Here is a 23,646-nt window from a genome sequence, read left to right as displayed (position 1 = left end):
CAGACTGTGGTGCTTTAACAATCAACTGATCAATAACTCAAAATTATCAACACATGATGTATATTTTTTACTGCTTTGGTTTACTAAATCAAGGTATATATTGTGTATTTGATTAATAATTTATATGATTCATTTATTTGGTTTGGTAATCTCTTGAACTTTCAATGTCTTATTTAAAAGAACAGAGATAAAATAGAGGGATCTATAATACTACCTTCCTGAGAGTGTGTTCTAACCCATGTGCAGTAGGAGGCAGTGCAGTGTTTTGGGTTTGCCTTGGGACCCTGCACTTAAACGTGCTCCTGCTAGGTCTTGCCATCGCTCTTCCAGGGGTCTTGCCATCGCTCTTCCAGGGGTCTTGCCATCGCTCGTCCAGGGGTCTTGCCATCGCTCTTCCAGGGCTGTCCAAACTACGGGCCAAGGGCCAACTGCGGCCTATGGTCCATTTTTTATTGGCCCTTAGCAAATTCTAAAAATATAATGGAATATGACCCACACATGAAACTTGAGTGACATTCTCTTGAGCGACATTCTCCCATGTTAGGTGAGTTAAAATATGTTATAGTATTCATATGTTCACAAGTCCAATTACTTAATAAATTCAGTCTATGAATGTTGATTACATTCTATGACAAACGTGAGTCGATTTGTTAACAACCCCAATAACTTATTTGCATGACTATCTCAAATAAATCCTTCCCTTTCCCCGTGTGTTTCTCCCTGGATACCGGGCTGTGAAGGGGTTCGCCATCCTGACTGGGAAGCAATCTCAGGCTGCTGCTTTGAGAATGAGTTGCCAACCCTGTTTGTAACAAAATAAATGAAAACCCATTAATGGACAGTTTTCATGTTTTTTTGCTTTAAGCATATTCAAATATCAAGCATAATTGATCTCATTTGATAAATTGTGTTAACTTTAATACAGCTCTAGGGAGTGGCCCAGCCTTTCGTATATTTTATTGTATGTGGCCCTCAGCAGAAGAAGTTTAGACATCCCTGCTCTCGACACTTTTCCTTTCTGCCTGCCTCATCATTTTTCCTGTTTTCTAGGTAAGAGACCTGTGAAGTCACACAAAACACCATAAAACAACTTGGGGACTAATGTTTACTCTGTAATTTTGGAGAACATTAATGTGTTTCATGTAGTAGTTAATTGTTACTTGAGTTTTGTATTAGGCCGATTGTTGCTAAGCTAACATGATAGCATAGCACTGCCTTCCCTGGTGTTTTCTGGCTCCTGCACTTCGTAATGTGTGTTTACTAAGAAGCCAATTGTATGTTTTAATGGGCAATTTCATGCTAAATCTGTTGGTTGAATTGTTACATGTATTATAATATTTGTTCCCTATTAGCTTATTGTCTCATTGCACTGCTCCTGTTTTTTGCTTGGTGTAGTTTTTTTAACACTCAATGGCTGAAAGAGGAGGAGGAACGGACTTGGTGGCGGTTTTACCGACACGTCTTTCTCACAGAGGACGTTTCAGGAAGGACGTGTTTGCCCTCAGAGCCGGAGAGGCCGAGCGGAGGCAAACATTTGTGCATGGTACCAGAAACTTCACAGCGATATCGTGGACAACATTCTTGCCCAGATACACTAATGTAATGTTTTCTCCCTCCTCGACCGCCCGCAGTTTCAGGCATATCGGAAGAAATTCCCGGATTCGGCCTCCAACCTAACGCAGAGTCACGGACCTCTGTGTGATGATCTGACACGGCTTAAAACAGAACTGACTGTAATGTCCCCCATGGACGGCTTTGAAGGAAAAAGACACAAGAAGTAGAACATCCACGACCACCACTGCTTTGTGTTTTAAATGTTCCTTATTTTTTTAGAATGAAAATAGTGGCCAGAGGGCAAATTTGACCTCAGTCCCCAGCAGGAGGACTATGTCTGCCTTTGACATTTTAACGATTGGTGCAAAGTGAGATGTTTATAGAGCAAAAAGTTTAGTTTTCAAATTCCGCTTGCACGTGTAGTTTCAGCATTCGATTTACTTGACATTTACATGCTGTGGTCTACACTTGATACAGTGCAACACATTGCATGTTTGTGTGTTTTATTTAGCGCCACGTAGTGGATATAGCAAGCGTTGTAATATTTGCAAAACATCATTTCCAGCATCACGCACTCCATGCAGGTAAAATACGTCTCACTCGTGGACGCGTTGTCCGACGGTCACAGGCATTTGCTCCGCCGGTACGCCCAACGTACATACAGGTGCGAGGGCCGGTTATCGCTGCTTGCAGCTTTAATAGGAATCGTTATTTCTAAAAAATACTTCTTAACTTAAACTTTATTTCAATTATCTTCACTCAGGAATTTTATTTAATTGACATTTCAGTGAGATATGAATGGCTTCATATAGTGACTCGTTGTTGTACACATGTCTGCTCTAGAGAGGGAGGGCTGAGCAGATTCACGTAATCTGCAACCTCACCACTAGATCTTACACTCCTCCTTTCACCTGAGATTTAACCTACTTTTTACGGTGAAATGTTCTAATTGTTGTCGTAATCAATTAATATAATCGTATTACCAATATGAATTAGCATATGGTGCTTGCAAGTATTGTTGGAGTTTAAAATACAAACTCATTTTTACAGCAGAAAAATATTATGCTGGATCATTCCTGCGGATGTTTACTCCTGTCCTGTCCACGTTAGACTATATGTAGTAGTAGTAGTAGTAGTAGTAGTAGTAGTAGTAGTAGTAGCAGTAGTAGTAGTAGTAGTAGTAGTAGTAGTAGTAGTTTAGCCTCCCTCCGGTGCGTCATCCGGGCGGAGGTGGCGCTCCTCAAGCCAAGCAGCTGGCCGAGCGCAGGAGCGGTGACTCGGTGTAGCCTCAGCAGAGAGGAGGACATGCAGTGGACTACTGAGACGGTCAACTAACTTTATTATCTTACATGTGCATACAATGAACACATGCTACCAACGTCAGCAAGCGGATATCAGGGCGTTTTACAATTAGTGGAGCAACTTGACGCGGAGGGAGCGCACGGACGACATCCACGTGTGTGTGTGTGCGTGTGCGTGTGCGTGTGGCACTTGGTTTGTATTTTTCCTCTGTGCTCACTGATATTGTATGAGCACTCCTCTTACATCTGGTGGTACAGGCCGAGGGATCGTGCAGACCAGCCCAGCCTGGAGGTGAAGATGTCCCGGCTATGGCTGCTGGTCCTCGCCGTGGTGTCGCTGTCAGTCCGCGGACTTCCCGCGCGCCTCCAGAGGACTTCAGCCGGAGACAGAAGCGCCACCGCGGCTGCAGCCGAGGTACGTGCTCCTTGCTGCATGCTGCTCGCGGTGAGACACAATGCATATTAATAAAGGACAGTCAAGCGACTGGGGACATTTGTATTGGACTGTATTTGTTATTGTTGCCTATTTCAGTGATGAGAGCGTATTTTTGCATATTGAGATTTCATATTGACAAATAGCGTTTTGTTTTGTTTTGTTTTTTTAGTTAACAAAAAACGCGACAAAACATTGTAAATGAGAAAACTGTAGGACATAGTGCCGCGCACTAATACTGTTTAGTGGACAAAATAAATAAGTAAATAAAGTAATTAAAATGAAATGAATAGGGGGTCACCAATCGTTCATTATTATTGTTGGTCCATTCTTTACAGGTCAGCTGAGAACATTACTCATCTTCCCCTGAATGAAGTCATGTTACCCAGCGTTGTTCATGGTCTCTGCTTTGATCCTGAAACAATAAGTCAGTTTTTCCATGTAATACATCTCCTCTACAATGTCACTGTCCTGGGCTTGGAGGATCACTTTTCAGCCAGCTCCTTGTGATGGCCTTTTTACACGAGTGTCAGCATTTTAAAGAGGTAGATGTCCTTCTTCTGAATATACGACAGGTATCAGTCCCAGATAAACCGGCCGTGGGTCCCTGGGGATCTTGTAGCATAAGATCTCCTCCAGAGTCTGAGGAACTGTCCCAGAGCGTTTGCATTTTTATACATGTCCAAACAATGTGTGAGTGGTTGGCATTCATCTGCCACACTCTCTCCAGCCTGGCTGCTCTCTACCTCATTGGTTATATTTTGTGTGGGGTGTAATGAAAAAGCGGATTAAGTTCTTCCAACCAAATTCCCTCCATCTCCTAGAACTAGTGGAAGTTTGTTGGTTCTACACATGCAATGCCGATCACTCCTCAACAGTTTATGTTCAGTTCTACTTCCCATTTCAGTTTGACATGCAGTGTGTTTCTTCCGTTTGTTTTTGTAAACTACTGTACAGTTTGGAGACCAGCTTTGAGGGTTTGTTTGTAGGCACCTGACAACACTTCAATCACTTCATTACCTTCTGCTGATGTTCCCTTTTTTATTTCTGTATCGTAAAAGTGTCTTAGCTGTAAACATCTGAACGGGTCCCTGTTTTCTAAATTAAATTCTCTTTTGAGTTTTTCAAAAGTGTTTCCCTCTACGAGTGTACATACAGCCGTTAATCCTTTTTCTCTCCAGCGGACATAAGTAGTATCTGTCTGTCCAGGTCTAAACCTGTGGAGGGCCAGATCAGAAGTTTACTGTCTCCTTCACATTTGTATTGCTTTACTATCTCCTTCCAAATGTTCAGTGTTTCTTCTATAATGGATTATCAGTATATTCTTTTCCACCTGGCCTGGCTTGGGGTTGAGGTTGGCCCAGATTTAATTCAATATGTTTCCATCCCCTTGGCACTCCGGGGAGCACCAGTAAACCATGCATCTCAATTGAGCCGCGTAATAATATTCTCTGAGATTTGGTCGTGCTAGGCCTCCGTTCTCCTTGTCAATGTGGAGTGTCTTAAGTGTTGCCCTTGGCCCAGATAAACCAGGATATCTGTTTGTCCCTGCTGTAAACTGAGATTCTGGGATTTTGACTGGAAGTGATAAGAAGAGGTAGAGCAGCCTTGGCAGTATGTTCATTTTCACCACCTCAATTCTTGAACTAAATTCCAATACGAGTGTTGACCATTTTGTTATATCTTTCTGTATCTTATCATTTATTATATTGTAATTTGTTTCATGATTTTGCTTCCCACTTCAGTTGATATTTCTGCCTAATTGCCTTGCTTGGTGTGTAATTAAGAGAGAGTACCAGTGTTTTTGTGATGTTCAGTTTATAGCCCGACATCCACCATAGTCAGCCAAAATTGTCATAAGTTTTGGAATACAGGAGTTGGGATTTTGGAGATAGGTAATAGTGTCATCTGCGAAAAGTCCTATTTTATGTTCCTCCTTTGCTATATTGATCCCTTTCACCTCTTTGTTTTGTCTGATGGCTTGAGCCATAGGCTCTATGAATATTACAAAAAGGGAGGGGCTAAGGCAGCAACCCTGGCGGATGCCTCTAGTCATCTTAAAACTACCTGACAGGTGGCCATTGATCTTTATTCTTGCGGTAGGGTCTCTATATAAAGATTGTATGCACCTAATGAATTGGTTATTAAACCCAGCCATTAGCACTCTGTACAGAAAAGACCAGCTGAGTCTATCAAACGTCTTTTCCGCATTGAGACTGACCAGAGCTGCACTTAGATGTTGTTTATTAGCCTGTTCTATAATATGTAGGGTTCGTCTAATGTTATCTTGTGTTTGTCGACCTTTTATGAATCCCGTCTGATCTTCATTTATTAATTTGGGAAGAAAGTGTTCCATTCTTTTTGAGATTATAGATCTCTGGAGGGGCATGTATATTAACAAGTGTGACCAAAATGTTATCTATCCTTCCTTTAATAACTATATATCTGCCCTCTTTGTCTCCCTTTTCCTTAATCAGTTCGAAGTTAAGAGAGTTGGAAATCAGAATAGCTGCTCCTCTTCTTCGAGTATTTTTACACGAGCTGAAATTGGAGTTTAAGTACCCATACTTTTTCAGTTTATCATGTTCTTGTTTTGACAGGTGTGTCTCTTGTGTATTGTCCTTTTTTATTTTTGTTAACACTCTACTCCTCTTCACTGGGTTACTCAGGCCTTCACATTTAAGGAGATCATTGCGTTTTTAATCTTTGATTTTGAATATATTATAACTACACTCAACTTAACATTGAGCTTTATAAATTTGATTGTTTTTTTCCTTGGACTTTATCTTTTATCTTTTCAAACCCTAAAGGAGTGCAGACAAGAACAGGTTTCCTTTTCCGTAATGGAGATAGTTTCACTTCCTGTGTATACTGGTCTTCTGTCTGAGTGAGAGAAGGCAGCTAGGTCTGCTCAAATGCAGTCTCTAAAGTGAATGACTTCAAGATGCTTTACTGCCATGCTGCATGCATCATGTGAGCAGCTGCTGCCATGGGCGCCTCCATTATGTACACTGCTATTCCTCTGGAGCAATGGCCTCCTGTATTGGTGCTTGTCAATGACTGCTAAAAGCCATTTTGCATCCCCTGCTGTGGCAGCCTGCATGCCGTCGTCAGGTGAAGTAACCTTTTGCTCAGACAGAGGCTCTCAGTCAGGTCTTATGAATGGACAAATGACTGGCTAGGGTTTGACTCTTGGCAGAGAGCATGGCTCAGCACATTTGGTGAAAAGGTGAAAGAACGTTTGTGAGTAGCCCAAAAGTGCCCTCCATTGGTTGAGTTGCAAGATAACAGCTGTTGACAGTGTTGACTTCTTTGCTTACTTTTTATTTACAGTAGTACCAAGTAAGTTAGCTTACCAAGATAACACATAATTGACAAAATGATGTCAACTGTTGTAGTTACATACGCAGACTGAGAAGATCTTAAATGAATGGTGCCTTTCATGAATAATCTCCACAAAGCACTGCTATAATGGCCAAAGTAAACCTCATTACACCCCAACAATATATAGGGATTTGGAATTTTAGACACAAATAGCCCCTTGACTTAACCAAACTCTGGACAATGAATGTGAACAGTTAGTTATTGAGTGTAGTTTGCAGGCTGCACAGTCATTAAACAATGTTAAATGGACTGTACTTGCATTGTAGACCTTTTCTAGTCTTGGGCTATACTCAAAGCTCTTTAGCACTACTCGTCATCATTCACCCAGTCACACACTGAGGGGAGGAGCTACCATGCAAGGTGCCACCTGCCCACCAGGAGTAATAACATCCATACAACATTAAGTTGGGGTTAAGTGTCTTGCCCAAGGACACATCGACAGACTAGCAGAGCCGAGGAACCGCCAACCTCTGATTGAAGGAAGACCCTGTCCCGGGGGACTCGGAGAGAGGACCCAAATGCAGATGCGTGGTGAACAATAAAGTAGCGTTATTCCTTGCAGAGCAGGCAGAATTCACAAACAGGATTCTCAAAAACACCAAACGGGACAAAAAGCAGGAACAAGGGCGCACACACAGTCCGACCAGACAAGGGAGCAGAAGACATGGAGGGCTTAAGTACAAGGAGAGAGTGGGTGATTAGACACAGGAGGGAACAATCAGCAGACAATCAACAGGCAGGAAGTGCAGAGGAACAGGACACACGAGACAAGGACCTTCAAAATAAAGGCTCGACCACTGAGCCACAGTCGCCTCACCATCACGGGGTCATGAAGGTGCTACTGCTTTAATAATAATTCTGGATGGATAGTCATCCCTTTCCACTCCCACCAAAGAGGCTGGCTGAAGTTGATGCCACATTTTGTGGAGGGCGTCAAATTCTTGAGCCAGTTCAAGTTTAACTTAAGTGTTTATTGTGGGATGGACAGCTCTCAAATGTCCTGTACCAAGATGACGTGAAGTTGAAACCGTATATCAGAATATATGCTTCACGTGATGACCCTGAGGAAGTGCTGGATCCTTTGCCTCTTCGGGTTTCCAATGAAGGAACATGAGCCAGTGTTTTCACTGCACAAATGTGTGCTGAGCCAAAGAGAGCTCACACACACATCTTCAAACATCCATACAAGTACATATTCTACATTCTATATGCACACATATACAATCCATAACATATTAATAGCATATACAGAAACGTTAAACTGAGAGTTTCTGGAAATTGACCAGATGTCTTCTCTGCATGCCATGTCAGTGAGTGAGTGTGCATCTCTGCAGTAAGCTTAGATCACACTTTCAGTTGCATGTTTCATGCTGCCACTGCCTGCCTGCTGACGCACTACTCTGAACCCAACGCAGCCGAGTGCTGGACCTCCAGCCGCTGCTCGGCACCCAGAGACACAGCGAGGCGGTAACGGCTTGCTCACTTTCACTGTTTTGGATGATGTGATGGGCGAACAACTGATAGATCTACCAGTACACTACTTTGTGGTCAGAAAAACAGTGGGGGAAACTTTCCCCTCCCTTTTATCTTAAATGTGCAAACAGAACAACCAGTGCACAGTACTAAGTAGGTCTAGATCCCGCCATTCAGCTCTGGCTGGGTTTGATATATTCTGGCAAGTCCTATTTGACAACTTTGAGCCGATTTTCTGCATCCATTGCAGTGTATTTAAGAGTTTGATTGAAGTGTGTTTGACGACGCCTTCCAGGAAATTGGTGTCTAGATGGGGTGAGCCAGCTGTGGGTTGTATTTATTCAATCCCATAATACATTAGTCTTTAAAGACACCCCTGAGAGAGATATGCACTCTAGTGAGTGCATATCTCTTGTATAGGAACATAATCCTTCTTACCTTTATGTATCTATACTTAACTTTTACATTTTAAATCAATGAGATTCATTCATCAAACATTTATGGTAAAGACCATTTCTTTCTTATCCTCCTCAATCTCTCCCTTCAAACAAGCAACGTCACAACTCTAGCCACAAAGTGTGGGAGTGGGTCCAGTTGAGCACTATCCTGGTGTCCGTGGTATAAAGAATAGCCCATAACCCCCTAGATGTGCCCATAACCCCCTAGATGTGCCCATAACCCCCTAGTTGTGCCCATAACCCCCTAGTTCATAACCCCCTAGATGTTACGCCCAAGGTGCTGGTAGACCAACCAATACAAGGAAATGACATCGACCGACAGCTTCACAAATTGTTTAAAAAATGTCTTCATTTCTTTCTATTTCACATGATATTTAATCTCATATGTTATATGGTAGACAGCGTGATCACTGTGGTTTCCCCCTCTCAGGTCACCGCACAGCCTCGTCATGGCAACGGTCATCAGGCTCTCCAGGAGCGTCAGCAGCAGAACCTGCTGCAGACGCTTCCCTCCAGGCACAGCTGGTCCCAGCCCCGTCACCGGGGGCTCCTCCCTTTACCCGGACCTGACGAGGACCCTGAGCTCTTCATCCTGGACCTGAGGAACTTCCCAGAGCTGGCCAATGCAGACATGGGCTCTCAGAACCCCGACATCCAGGTAGGCAAGCTGTGTTGAGACTAAACTCGCACATTTTTGCATTTTTAAGTTCATTTCAGTTCCTCGTCAGATCAGCTCACTTGACTCGGCCTAAAAATCTGCAAGTCCCATAATGCACCACCAGCAGGCCAGTGCAGGCTGCTCTTTACTTTAAGTTGGAACCCCTGTGGATGGAAAGTCTCTGAGCAAACAGTTCAGCAGAGACCAAGAGGAAGGGTTCACCTCATGGTTCAACCAAAGAAGCTGGAACGATTCATTTGTTGGATTGAAGTTTATTTACATTTTTTGTATAACTTTTTGCTTTTTGTGTTTTGAAGGTTTTTAACCTGATGTGCCAACCAGTCAACAACTGACAAATAAGGAAAAACTAAATATTGAGCTGTGTTGGAGAGAGTGCGTGTCCTTTGGGGTTCAGGTACCAGGCCATTTCAAGTTGGGCAAGAGTTGAACAACACACCTAGAAACTAGACAATATGCATGTGGGGAAAAGTCTAAATGTTGTAGGCAAATTGTATCATTGGATGCAGGTTTAGGTCACTTTTCCGATAGCATGAAGGGTTCATATCAAGTCCAGCTGTTCCAGATTAAACCTGTGCTCACAGGATGTGGGGAGTCGTCCTCCATTACTTTCTCTTCAGTTTCTGCACATATCTCCTCTGGCTCCATACAGCTGGTTTGAATCAGGACCCGTTTCAAGTTACCATATGCAGGACCTTTAACAGTGGGGCGCTCCAACTTGTCAATGAACTCTGAGGCACAGGGTTTGAGAAAAAAATGGGAAAAAGTGAAAACATGAAACGTATGAGAGCCAAATATAAAAGGTCAAAAGGTCATTTTTAAGTGTGACTGTGAAACTAAATCCTGGCGGAGTGGACTTACAGAAATGGTTCATGATATACGTTTATTTCAAATTATAATTAAACCTACATTGTGAAGTGTTGTGTACACAAGTGCACAAAAACTAACGAGAAATAAAAAAAAATGTACACTGCCAGACAAATTAGCATTAAGCAATGAAAATGTCTGCTTGATTCAGTAACGGCAGGACGCCGGTGACGACGGCGGAGCTTCAACTCTTTTGGTGTGAACGCAGCATTAGAGTTAAGTGGTAACCAGTGTATTGTACATGAAACAGCAATGCGATAAGAACACCTCAAGAGAAATCTACAAATAAACTACATTTATAGGATGAGAATGGTTTTAGTCTCCAACATGTAAGGGCAAGGATGTCCAGCATCACTTGGGAATGAATCTCTGCCCTGAAGCGCTGCTTTGTCTTTATACACATTGCTGTTGGAAATGTTGTATTACTGTGAGAGAGAAACAGACATACTCAGAAGTGAACTTGCTATCAGTTCATCTTTCCATCCAACTATATTTTTAATGTTTCTAAATCCATTCCCCCACTGCACAACAACTCCCTTTAATGAACGTAGAGAAGACTTTTAATCTGATCTGTAAATAAACAGACTTCTCAGTGACATCACTCATCATGGCTGAGAGCTTGTACCAACGTGTTGTTATGTAACATACAACGTTGTAGAAAGGTTTATTTAAAACTATAAATGCTAATAATTTAATACCTACATTTTTAAATGTAGACATTAAATAAAATATAAATCACTTTGCTACTTTAGTTCCTGCAATATGTGATATACACATTGTGAATGAAATCTATGAAGTGATAAATGAACGTAGCTACAGTACAATCAGGGCTGTGTTTGGGGGTAAGAGGAAAAGAGAGTTGTTAGCACCATAAGCTGCGAGCTAAGCCATCACCATGTTGAGGGTTGTGCGGCGGCAATAGATATGCTCAGAATTTTGCATCTTTAAGGTCATGCTGAGTTCTTGGTTATGTGCTGTTGGAATTGACTCAGCCTGCTCTACAGAGCAGTAACTCATTGTGTGAGCATTGCTATGGGTCAGTTATGTCACAGCAGTCAACTTTGAGCTATTTAAGCAAGTTGATGAGTGTATTAATATTATAGGTCTATATTGCATTGTACTGAAAAATAATAACTTTTTTTTATTATAATAACTTTCAAGTCATAATGAGGTCATTTTGACACTGTCAATCGCTGCAATACCTGTATCCTGTTATAAGTGTGTTGTGTTTCTTTCAGGTGTCCATCGAGGTGGAAGACGACACACAGACGGAGACGGAGGTGGAGATGGACCTGGTCCAGGAGGGGCAGCGTAATGACTGGTCCGTGTCATCTTCACAATGGGCTAATAGCCACAAGAAGCTATTCTGGCCACTGTTCTGGGAATATCCAGAGCAGCTGGAGAACGGGCTGGAAAGAGCCACGTTGGAGCAACAATCTGAGGACTACGACCCAGAGGACCCCATGCTCAGTGGAGTGGGGGCAGACTGGGGCGGTCACTGGAACAAAGACTGGGATGCAAAGGATAACTACGGTAAGGACGCTGTCTGGCTGGATAAGGATCGCAATGAACGTGACAGTACCTCGATTAATGTCAAATATTTCATCATTGCAATCATTGTGAGCATGAATCTGTCTCTATATGAGCTCTGAGATAGACTGGCAGCCTGTCCGGGGTACGGGTTCGGATAATGGAATGGAACCATTACAATCATTAAAGATGCCCCATGCCAATCCTACGGATCAGTATTGGGGCTGATTCTGGAATATTGTGATGGGTTGGTATTTAGTATTAGTAAGGCTGATCAACATCTGATCCTCACGTTACTCTACTGTTTCATGCACCTGCGTGTCCTATCTTACACGACAGCCTGTAGCTGCATCATGCAGCATTCCCCCATATATCAAATCCAAAATGAGTCTTTTAATTTTAAGGGAAATAATTGGCCGCAGCAATGCAGTTAAACCTCTGAGTTTAGACACTGAGGTTAGCAACATGCACAAATGTGCAAAACACTGATGCAACCTATTAGCAAAGAGCAGAGAAGGAAGCATTCAGGTAGCCGCTCCTCCTTTTTCAGCTGGTGCTGACAAGCAATGTTTAGAGTTGTGTTCCTTTAATACACAAATATAAATATGTAAAATATATATACATATATATATATTAAGTCATATAAAAAGGAGCTTGTATTTAAAGTACGAGGATAAAACAACAATGGAAAAGTTGCAGTTAGTTGCAGTAAGAGCGGTTGGTTAATAAGAGTGTTCTTTACAACTGTAAACTTTAACGCGTACTTAAAGACATAGTTCTTATCTAAAGCTCCCAAGGAGTACAAGCAAGCGGTGTACAGTAAACATGGCTTTCCACAGGTGATGGAGCTGCCAGTCATTGTGTGGCCTCTGGTACATTCCATTATATACACCGGTCTTCATTATTATTGCATAATTAAATGAGTTTGCAAACCTGATTGCATATTCTAATAGTATTTAATCATGCCTATTCCTGAATGATTTATAACCTTTGTAATTGGGAATCAATAGAGCTTCTAATGACATTGGGAGTTATGTTCCTTCTCCATTTATTGACACCTTTACTCTTTTCTTCTACACTGGTGAATTCCACTTGTATGGGCAGTAAGCAGCGTTCACTATGCTACACACAAAAGCAGAAGAATCAATGACACAACAGGATAACCACAAAAAAAAGTAGTGGTAATATGGAGTACCGTACAGAGAGAAGATCGCCACTCTATGTATGATGTGGAAAAGCATATATGTTGATCATATAGTCGTGCAGAAATTTCCATGACATCGTAATAAAAAAATGTCTGAAAGGCTGAGGCACAGCTTTTATCTTTTTAAGTCTGCTTGCAATGCATCTCAGAGATGGCGCTGCTGGAAGAAGTGCATCTAATTTAATAATTCATTAAGAATGGCATTGATTGCTCATTTTTTGTGGGTGACTGTGGATCAGAGGTGAGCAGGGTCATCCTTCAATCAGAGGATTGGCGGTTTGATCCCCGCCTCCTTGGGCAAGACACCCCAAATTGCTCCCGTAGGTGAGCCTACAGTGTGTGACTGTGAGTTAGTTCAGTGTGTGAACGGGTGAATTATGTCATGTCGTGTTAAAGTGCTTTGGGTGGAAGACTAGAAGAGTGCTCTACAAGTACAGATCCAAGACATCACTTCAGAAAGTTGCTGCCACTGGGGTTTTCTGAAGTATTCGTCTAATGTGCTATCACTGCCATTCTTATTGAGTTTTGTAATAAATGATTTAGCTAATATTTGTCAAACACTGAAGACGACTCTGGGCTCTGTACGTGAACACACACACACACACACACACACACACACACACACACACACACACACACACACACACACACACACACACACACACACACACACACACACACACAGAGAAAGGAGCCTATCTGTCGGTATCAGTCCCGCCTCCTCAGCTCTATCTATCTATATCATGCTTATGTTTTGAAGTCCGGTTGTTTGTGATGCAGAAGGAACTTAAAGCTGCGAACTCCGTCTCAGCTCCATTGATGTAGACAGGGGTGTGCGTCTTCGCCTCCTTTTTTCCAAAATCCATAATCTCATTGCTTGTAATCTGGCCAATGACGGTGGTGTCATCTGTAAACTTCAAGTTATCTTCCTGTTGGGGGCTGAGGACCCCGGTGTTCAACACTAGGATGGAGAAAGTCTACTAACCAGCTGCAGAGTGAGGTACTCAAGCCACAGTGGTGAGATTGTGTTGAAGGTTGAGTTGAAATAAACAAACATCATTATACACAATTCACCCCCCCATTAGCTAAAGATCCCAAAACCGTGTTTATTTCTGCATTTGGACCATTGGGGTCTGTGATCATTGACTACATTTTGACGCCTCAAGTCGCCATTTTGCTACTTTGCTAAATGTTGTCCGAGGTCGCTGGTTGATACCCACAGATAAACTGACAGAGAAAGAGATTCCTTGCTTCATAATTCGATTTATGCAAATTTAACTTCAATGTTACTTTACAATTTCTGTAAGTAAGTGCATTTGTATTATCATGTAAAATGTGTTGTGTCATTCAGGAACAGCTCTGTTCATAATGTCCTGAAGGTGACACCTCTGTGCCACCACAGTACAACAGTTACCTCTAGTTCCTGTTGAACTCTAGCTGTAAAAATAGCTTGCACAGAAAATAGTGGTGAGTTGGCTGTAAAAGCCCTCCAGGGTCAGTGAAAGCTCTTCCCCTGTCAGTAACATGACGTTAAATGATCCTCTCATACACGGACTGGGGCATGTTCAACACGGAGTGAAGTCACAACCTCTGAGACATGCCACTGCTGACTGTGTGCACCTCCAGGGGATGAGCTGGCAACTGTCTGGCTTGCAGATTGCAGCCTGATGACACACACACACACACACACACACACACACACACTTGCATTATGTTGTTCATTCTGTACGCATGTGTGGGGCCCACATTAACACATTAACATTGGACACTATAACAAGAAGTAAACATGGATATTCTCATTTGTTTATTATTTTTATTGATTGTTACTTGTTTTGTGTGTTCGCCTGGCATCTGTTTGTTTATCTGCAAGGGAGGTTTGAATGATGTGAGGTTAATGTTGGTTACGAGAATTTAAGTTCAGGCAGAGACTTGGGTCAGCTCAGGGGTCCTTTGGGGAAAAAGCTGCGCTCGCGCTATTCAGTAGAAAAACCCATGCGCGCCTTTATGTCCTGTGTCCAAGTGCGCAACACATGGCAAAGGCTTGCATTGCATTTTCTTATTGGCATATACCTAATGGTTCATTTTGACGTGTCTTATTGCAGAAAAGAACAAGACTTTGGAAAGGGGAAGTAGGCTAATGAATTCAGCTTCAGCATTAAGATCAAGTTGTTGGCGCTGAACTCTTTGTACCATTCCGAAAGCGAGAATGAAGAGTGTTGTTAGCATACAGACGTTATCACCCCCCTCAGCCTGTTGAAGCGCTCCCCTCTTGTTTAAATAAAGAGGGTCTCAGGTCCCACCCTGCTCTTTTCAGCTGCTACTTAATGACATAACGCACATACACCAGCTGGGCAAGGAATCCACTACCTAACTGCCGCTCCTACTATATTATTCCATAGTTTTGCTTTTCTTCCCCTCTGCGCTGTCTGGTCCTCATCCATCTTCTCGCTCTGTGCTTCCAGAGTACGAGGAGGAGTGGAGTGACTGGGATCCCTGTAGCGTGACCTGTGGCCCCGGCACCCAGAAACGCACCCGTTCCTGTGGCTATGCGTGTGCGGCCACGGAGTCACGCGTGTGTGACCTGGAGAACTGTACGGGTAAGAAGTAGAAACTCTGTGATGTGGCCAGATTGTAAAAGTCTGACTTTTGTAGCAGCTAACCACTTTTTGTGATGGTATTTAACAGCAAAAGTAGCTTTAAAATGTTTTGAATTTAGTCATCAATCACCTGAAAATCAGCTCTCTAATATTCGCAGATGTAAGGAGATGGGATAAAAAACATCTTGAGCTACACAATGAGCTAACGCTCTGCAGCTGTAGCTCATTTTCAGGCCTCTAATTTAAAATATGTTGGGAATGATCAGCTGCCTTTTTACGTATGATCAGCGTACAAAATAAATAAATAGTTTGGCAGTAAGCCTTCAACCATGCAAGAGGCAGATCCAAGACGGCACTTTGGTGGAGGAGCATACGATGAATGAAGACAGTAAACATGGATGTAAACAATGCATCATCGCAAACAAACCTGGGCCAAAGTTGCCGCTTTAACTTTGGGGCCGACCCCTTTACTTTAATCTCATCTCGCTAAAATAACCTATGTTTCTGCTGTGGAAGTCCCAGATATGTCAGAAAAGAAAACCCTGTCTTGTCTGGTAACATCATGCATCACTCAGTGAATTCCACCGTATTCACTGTGTCAAGCAGACCACACGCCAGCTGTCCACCAGACCACAAGCAAACCACTCTGAAGATGCTGGTTTTCTGAATGGAGCTTGGATCCATCAGCGCTACGACATCACTTGAAGCTGTCCACATGTCTATTTGCGTTTTCGCATTCATAGTTCTGTGTGAACACACCATAAGGAGTCTGCTACTTTTAAAACATCCTAAAACATTTCTAAATACATATTTCTCCGATGCTTGGGCCTGAGGAAATTAAATATATTCAAAGAGCGTTGCAAAGGTTTTACTAGGAAGGACATTCTACACATTTGTTAGACCTCAAGGCAACAAAAGCCTTGTTAGACACACTATGTACACAAAGTGTGTGTAATTTGGTTAGAAACATTGAATTTAAAAAGTCCATAGAAGATAAAATCCTACGACAACAGATTCACAACTTTATTGAATAGTAAAACAGACCCTGAAATGTTGAGTAATTTTAGGTGCGAGCTAGCCATAGCTAGCATAATCAATAATATGTAGCTATGTGCCAACAAACTATGGACCACCATCATATTCATGTTCTGTTTCACTTTGTGTTGTGTTCCCTTTTCTGTAGAGAAGATAACTGAGACTTCTTCCAGCTTTGAGGCGCTGCTTATACAGAACAAAGTCCTCACTTTAGATGAGGTCACAGAACATGCTTAACTAATACTTAACTATTGAGTAGTAACTACTGAATTAATCTTTTTTTTTATCATTTACTAACACTTTACAAATGGTCTTATTAATCATCTATAAGTTCTTAATACTTCATTTACAAATGGGGAATCCATCATTTATAAAGTATGAAACCAAAGCTTATTAATCAAGAATAAACATGTATAACTGTGTTTATGAATTGCATACTAATGAGTTACTAATGAGTATTCATGTTGGAATAATGCTTTATGAATGATCAATTCAGTGTTTATTCATGATTTACTAATGCTAAATAGTGTGTCGTTATTATAAAGTGCTTCCCATTTTTATTCCTATTAAGTTCATTAAAGTATGTGCCATGTGTTGATGTTTTTTCAGGATAAGCACCTAAAGACCAGTATTCCCCCTCTGTCATATAGACACTGTTAGGGCAGCAGTGACTGACCTGACTCCCACCCAGACCAGCAGCAGCGCTCAACCCCTGGACACAAGTACGTATGCAAACCTTTGGAGGAAGAAAAATGTTCACGCCTCACCGCCCCAACAAAATTGGAACAAAATGGTCCATGCTGAATTTTTATTGAAATAACTTGTTGTGACTCCTCCATTTGTGCTTTTTCAAATAATAGAATGAAGAAAATTACAATCACTTTCAAGAAAACCAGATCGCTCCATCAGACAAAAACTAATACAATGTGCAATCACTTTGTTAGAACAATGCAAATATTTGGCAAAACAATTGCTTATTGTGGCTGAAATGAATCTGTTTTACTCTGCATATCTTTTTAAAACAAAAATAACGTTGAACCTGTGCAAATCAAAACAGAATGAGTGCAGATGTGTGAGCATCACGTCGTATCAGTATTAGTGGCTGCAGTGAGCTGCTTTCCTCTGCAAATATTTTTAAAACGGAGTTGTAGATTTGATACGGCCTCTCAATTCATGCTCAATGTTGAGCCGAGATCTGTTTTCTGTTTTGAGAGACGCAGCAGCAGAAAAGCCGACCTCACGGAGGTAGAATCTTGGCCATCGCGTAACCCGTTAACAACGTAAACATTTACACGAAAGTGTTAGCGAAGAGCCCCGTTGCAATACTGTGAACACTCAAGCAACACACCTGCAAGTTAAGGAAACCAACGTCTGAGTCGTTACTGCGGACGTTATAATATCAAAGTTTACACCAACATGTTTTAACTGTCAAGCTTGAAATGACAACTAACGGTCGCGCAATTTAAATCTAGCTGTTATTTTAAGCGCACTGATATGGAACGCTCTAAATGTAAACAGGCTGTACTTTATGGCTGAATAAACTACACCTCGTGACTCACTCTCAACCAATCAGAATGCTGGATTTGATCTACCCGTATTATAATGGGTAGTGAAACATTATGTTCCATTCAGTGGTGGAAAACAAACTCAATCAATCACATTGGGAATGCCTGGTTTTGATATTTAGAAATGTCTCTTCCTCGCATGTTGAGAGCTGCTTTCTGCGTCTGTCAAAGACACCATGGCCCTGGTTTCAATTACTTTGTACTATACCTTTCATTGCTCTCCTGCTGCTGACCCTCAGCCAGAGAACATGATTGTTTTTTCACTCTGCAAACAGGGCAGGAGAACACGATCCAATCATTTTATTTTGTATATGCAAAGCCTGAAAACAAGGAAAAATGTACTAAAAATGCATAAAATGGCTGATTTAGTGTAGAGGCCCGTAGTAGTTGAATTGAATGAAAATGGGAGGCTATATTACAGGATGCAATGTGAACATATGCTGCACATTTATGTGGTGATACACCACGTCCCTATTAAGTTCATTGGTCCATATATTTTAAACGCAATAAGATATGGACAAGCTTTTTGATAACTTTGCAGACATCGATTCAGTGATCGGACCAGGCGTTCAGGAGGAGTTTGCAAAAATCACATTGCCGGAAAATCTAAGTCGGTGGAGCTTAATGACCCAGGTGACCTTTTTGTAGAGTAGATGGAACTGGACATGTGGGTCAGATTTCAAGTCCATCAGACATACGGGGTGAGGGGCGTGGCCTTTCCACCTTCAAAACATATGCCAACTTTGGTGAGTTTTTGAGTAGGATTTGTTTTAAACAAAAAGCCAATTCATTTACAGAATAATAATAATAATTGTTATTCAATAAGGCCTTTGTTGGTCGGTGCTCGGGCTTAATGAACAATCTCAGACAGAACAGTTGTCCAGTAGTTTGTACAGTCTGTAAGAGTCAAAGTAACACATTCATCCGAATCACTGAACATTCATCAAACTAACCATACAGAAATCGAGGTGAGAGCTTTTTTTAAAAAAAATTGTAAGAGAAGCGTTAAATTGAAAGTCACATAAGCTGGAGTTTATGAGGTGTTTAACTTTGGCAACTATGTTTTTGCCTCTGAATTATATATATATATATATATTGTAAGGACATATTGAGGTGTAATTTGATAGATTACATCATTGGAATGTTCTATTTGATTGCAATGGGTGTGGGCTGTTATGTGGGTTTTGACTGGCCAGGATTACTTCTCAAACCAATAATAATAAATGCATAATAATAATTATAAATACTTTATAATAACAAGGAGATGATCAATCTATGTTGAAACATAGCAATTCTTAGTCTCGTCGTTTTACACTGATTAAAATGATGTTTTGAATACTATATTCCATTTCTGCCAATACATCAAGCTGATTTAATTCACAACTAACTATAGAATGTGAGGACTTTTCTAACTTTTTCCAATCCCCCCAACCTAGATGTAGACAGCTGTGAGAAGTGGCTTACCTGCAAGAATGACTTCCTCCAGAAGTACCTGCAGCAGGTGCTCACAGAGCTGCCCAGCTGCCCGTGCTCCTACCCTTCTGAGGCGGTCTACAGTGCCGTCAACATCCAGGACGGAAAACATCGCAAGACCTATCGCTGGATGGACGCGAGCGGACCCAAAGAACGCCTGGATATCTACAAACCTTCAGCCAGGTTCTGCATCCGCTCAATGCTGTCATATGACAGCACAACACTGGCAGCGCAGCACTGTTGCTACGACGGTCAGATGAGGCTGATAATGCGAGGAAAAGGAGCAGGAGCACCAAATCTGATCAGTACAGAGTTCTCACCAGAGCTGCATTACAAGGTGGATATACTGCCTTGGATCCTGTGTAAGGGGGACTGGAGTCGGTTCCATTCAGTACGGCCACCCAATAATGGGCTGGACTGCTCAGACAATCCCCCAGAACTAGTGTTTCAGATGGAGCTTCAAGAGGCCAGGGAGTACTGACGAATCACAGCAAGAAGGAACGACAACATTTAGTGACAGCTAATCAGATCCCCATGTCTTTGGTCTGCTGTCTCCATCCTGCACAAGCACAGCACAAACTGAACTGCAATGTTAAAACAGTGTTTCTGTAGTCCTGTTGCCGTGCTCAACTGCTGCCAACTGAAATATATTTGAAGTTGCAAGCTTTGTTTTTGCAATCTCATGGATTCCTGTATCAATTGAGGCTTTGGTAACTTTTTGTGATTGTGTTTTTTACAAGAGGGATATAACTTTAAAATGATATGAAGACATAGACAACCAATACTGGTGAAGTGCTTTATTCTGAAATGTAGACTTTGTTCAAAGCAACAAGATTAGGAACTTGTCAGCTAATCTCTGTTCCTGTATGTTGCTGCTCCTCTGTGGGGATAAAGTGAGTGAATGTGTGTGCACAGCATTTGTGTGAGGATACACGTATTTATTGGCCCTTGAACTATTTTAATCAAATCTAGTGTCCTGCGAAAGGACTTCCTGTCTAGCTGGTGAGCAGCGAATAACGTCAAATGGACCTTTGGCTATAAATGCGCTACTTTTTCATCTTTACTAAAGATCTGACAGAATTATGCAATTCAATTCAAAAATTACAAATTTGCCTCAGTCTGTACACATATGACATCGGATCAGAAAAAACTCACCCAGAAAAACCTTTAACATGGAGAAAAAGGGAAGAACCCTTCAGGAGAGCAACAGAGGAGGATGCTCTATCAGGATGGTTACAAATACCAAAGATAACAGCAACAGTGGATTTAGTAAAATAACAATTTTGAACATCCCTTTAGAGCCTTCATGCACAAGCTGAGGAACTTCAACGACAATACAAAGTGAAATGGTATTCTGTTCACATACCATTGTCAAATACATTTGAAGTTTGCCATCAGTTGGCCAAACAGTTCATCTCAGCTCCCAAACTCACTCAAACCACCAAAACACTTCATACATGTCTCAACATAAGCTTGTTGACCATAACTCTGGCAATAATTATCCCTGAGAAAGGAAACCTTGTGACACACTGACTTAAATGACTAACAAGAGGGGGCATCACATAAACCCTGAACTTTTATCTTTGAGGTTTTTCACATAAATCACTGTTTCATTATAGAAGAGGAATAACACTTTATTGACTGTAAATGTAACAAGGATGAATCAGAAAACCCTCAATTTGCTTCAATATCCTTTCATTTTCACATCCTAGAATATAGTTATTTACTTGTGCAAAATAAAGATTTCAAACAAAAAGTAAGTTACAAATCTCTCAATGTTGTTTACGACATGGTAAATAATTGTGGCCCTTATCTCATCAGAGGCCACCGCTCCTGATCTTCCTCTCTTTGTCCTCCACACATCCTTCCTCTCCTCTTCTTCGTCCATGTTTTCAAACTGAATCCTTCTGAAGCCTTTAGTCCTTATGTAATGGTATTAAAAACAGGCTTTCAGCTTAAATTGCAATCAGCAGTGGAATGATTATTATTTCATTTTATTATAGATATTCTGTTGAGACTCACATTTAGTTCATTTTGTCAGTTTAAATATCATAGAACTAGTGCAGCCTGAAGTAATGCACAAGTGTAGAGCAACTGCTTTAGAAACTATTATCTCCACAACTCCAGTGTGACATCCAGCGTGCCGAGGATCAAGGAAACCTGATAAGATTACAACGTTGACTTAAACTCATCCTCATCCCCTTTGTGCTTCTAGACTCATTGTTCTGTTGAAGATACGACCTGTATTGAAATATTCTCCTTTTCCATTGGTCGTTGCATTCTGGGGCGTGAAAGAGAAGGTGAGACGTGAGACAGTGTTGATGGAGGAACATCTGACAGATTTGTGTGTGTTGTGTGTGTTGTGTGTGTTGTGTGTGTGTGTGTGTGTGTGTGTGTGTGTGTGTGTGTGTGTGTGGGAGACAGACAGACAAAGCTTTGGAATTGAAATAGAATCCTAAATGAAATAGAAGAAAGGAAGAACAATGTGTGAGGAGGAGCCACAGGACGTTGATAGATAGACCCATAACCACGTCTCGCTCACCGCTCCTTGTTGTGTGGGTTGTGTGTGTGGTTGTCATCACTGGAGGGGAAACAGGGACTCTTTGTCAACACACCAGACCTTTCAAGTTTCCGCCTTCCCTCCTGCTGTTCTGAGGACTGTTGCTCAGCTATGTTGGGTGCAGACACAGAGTTGTTTTAAGAACAGGGTGCAGGAATTCCCTCTTGGCCGTCTTTTATGATCACACATTACATTAACTGCAGAGAAAAGAAAAACAAACTGTGACTCATACACAGGCACATCTGCTTACAATGTGAATTCAGAGCAATACTGCTATGTATTGCTAACATACAAAAGCAAAGTCGTAAAAAAGTAAAAACAAAAACCAGTGTACATAACTCCCCTCGGTTGCTGACGGGCCTTGGTCCTCTGGGAGCCCAGCAGACATGTATTCTGCCTTCATCTGTTCTCATGTTCTTCACACTTGGCTTGGCTGTGGGTTCTATGGAGTCACAAGTTGCCATTGCAATATGTTCTCCTGCTTTACGCATCCATCTTGCTTGTCCATGGACCTCTGTGATGGGCTCCTGATGAAGTCAGCTCATCTCAGATGGCAGCAATGTCTGACTGTATTACACTAACAGACATCTATGTCTTGTCCAGAGCCTTTGTGAACATAGCAGCTGTTTGTCTCCGAGACATCTCCTCAGGCAATGTGCTGCTAGTTTCAATCAGGAGAGACAAGTCAGACAGCGTGTGGCACCACTGTGAACAACTTGCTTGCTGGTGAAAGGGATGGCAAACAGACCCTCTCCACCAAACTGCCTCCTAGTCTTTATCTTGAAAAACTGATGAGGCTGGAAGACAGTGTTGTGGCATCTGGATGATGGGGATCAGGTTCCAACCACCGGTGTCATGAAACGCTGTCATGCAATAGTCAGGGGAAAAACGACGGCACAAAAATGAAATGATAAGTTTGCAAATTATGCTGGAGGAAGAGCAAGGATCTAAGGATGCTGTCATCCCAAAAATAATCTTGCAGCCTAAAGGCGTTATGCTTTGGTCTGACACGACTTTAACCTTGAACAACATTGTCTATTTGGCGCCACCGGCAGCATTGTTCACAGAGATAAACCTTGCTCTGACATCAGGGTTCTATGCTTTGATCTCAAGGTTCTATTCTCTGATCCTCAGGTTCTAAGACAGAAAGATGAAGAAAAAGGCCTTGTGGACAACAAAACACCAATCCCATGGAGCAGTCTGTTGTTGACTTTGATTCTGTCATCAACGATACAAGTCTCAGTCGCTGTCGGTCTTCAGGACGTGTCAAACAAAGGCCCTGTGTACCTGTTACTGATGCCCCTCTAGTGGAAGGGACAACAACTGTCCAATGGACTCTCTTTAAAATGTGGGAAAGCCCTCTTTAAAATATGGGCGTGGTAATGGGTGTGTCCTGTTATTTTGAACATGGCACGTCAACCCAGGCTTACTTTGAGACTGGGACGACTACATGACCTGCTGCTCGTGACAAGAGGGCAGTACTTACTTCATAACGCACAAGTCTTTCGGCTTTTACTAAAGACTTCCGTGGAGAGG

General features: G+C 41.9%; 1 protein-coding gene across 1 annotated transcript; it reads left to right on the top strand.

Moving 5' to 3' along the window:
- Positions 1-1,410: 1,410 nt before the first annotated feature.
- On the top strand, positions 1,411-20,031 carry ism2a (isthmin 2a; the record flags this gene model as incomplete). Its single annotated transcript, XM_079214417.1, has 7 exons — positions 1,411-1,526; positions 3,114-3,270; positions 9,034-9,261; positions 11,385-11,679; positions 15,343-15,477; positions 17,163-17,234; positions 19,514-20,031. The coding sequence occupies 7 exons, from the start codon at positions 1,411-1,413 to the stop codon at positions 20,029-20,031; spliced, it is 1,521 nt and encodes a 506-aa protein (XP_079070543.1).
- Between the last annotated feature and the right edge of the window lie 3,615 nt (positions 20,032-23,646).

The sequence above is a fragment of the Taurulus bubalis genome (assembly GCF_910589615.1).
Source record: "Taurulus bubalis genome assembly, chromosome: 1".
NCBI classification, from domain to species: domain Eukaryota; kingdom Metazoa; phylum Chordata; class Actinopteri; order Perciformes; family Cottidae; genus Taurulus; species Taurulus bubalis.
The sequence above is the reverse complement of the archived record's forward strand: the minus strand, read 5'-3'. Positions and strand labels throughout refer to the sequence as shown.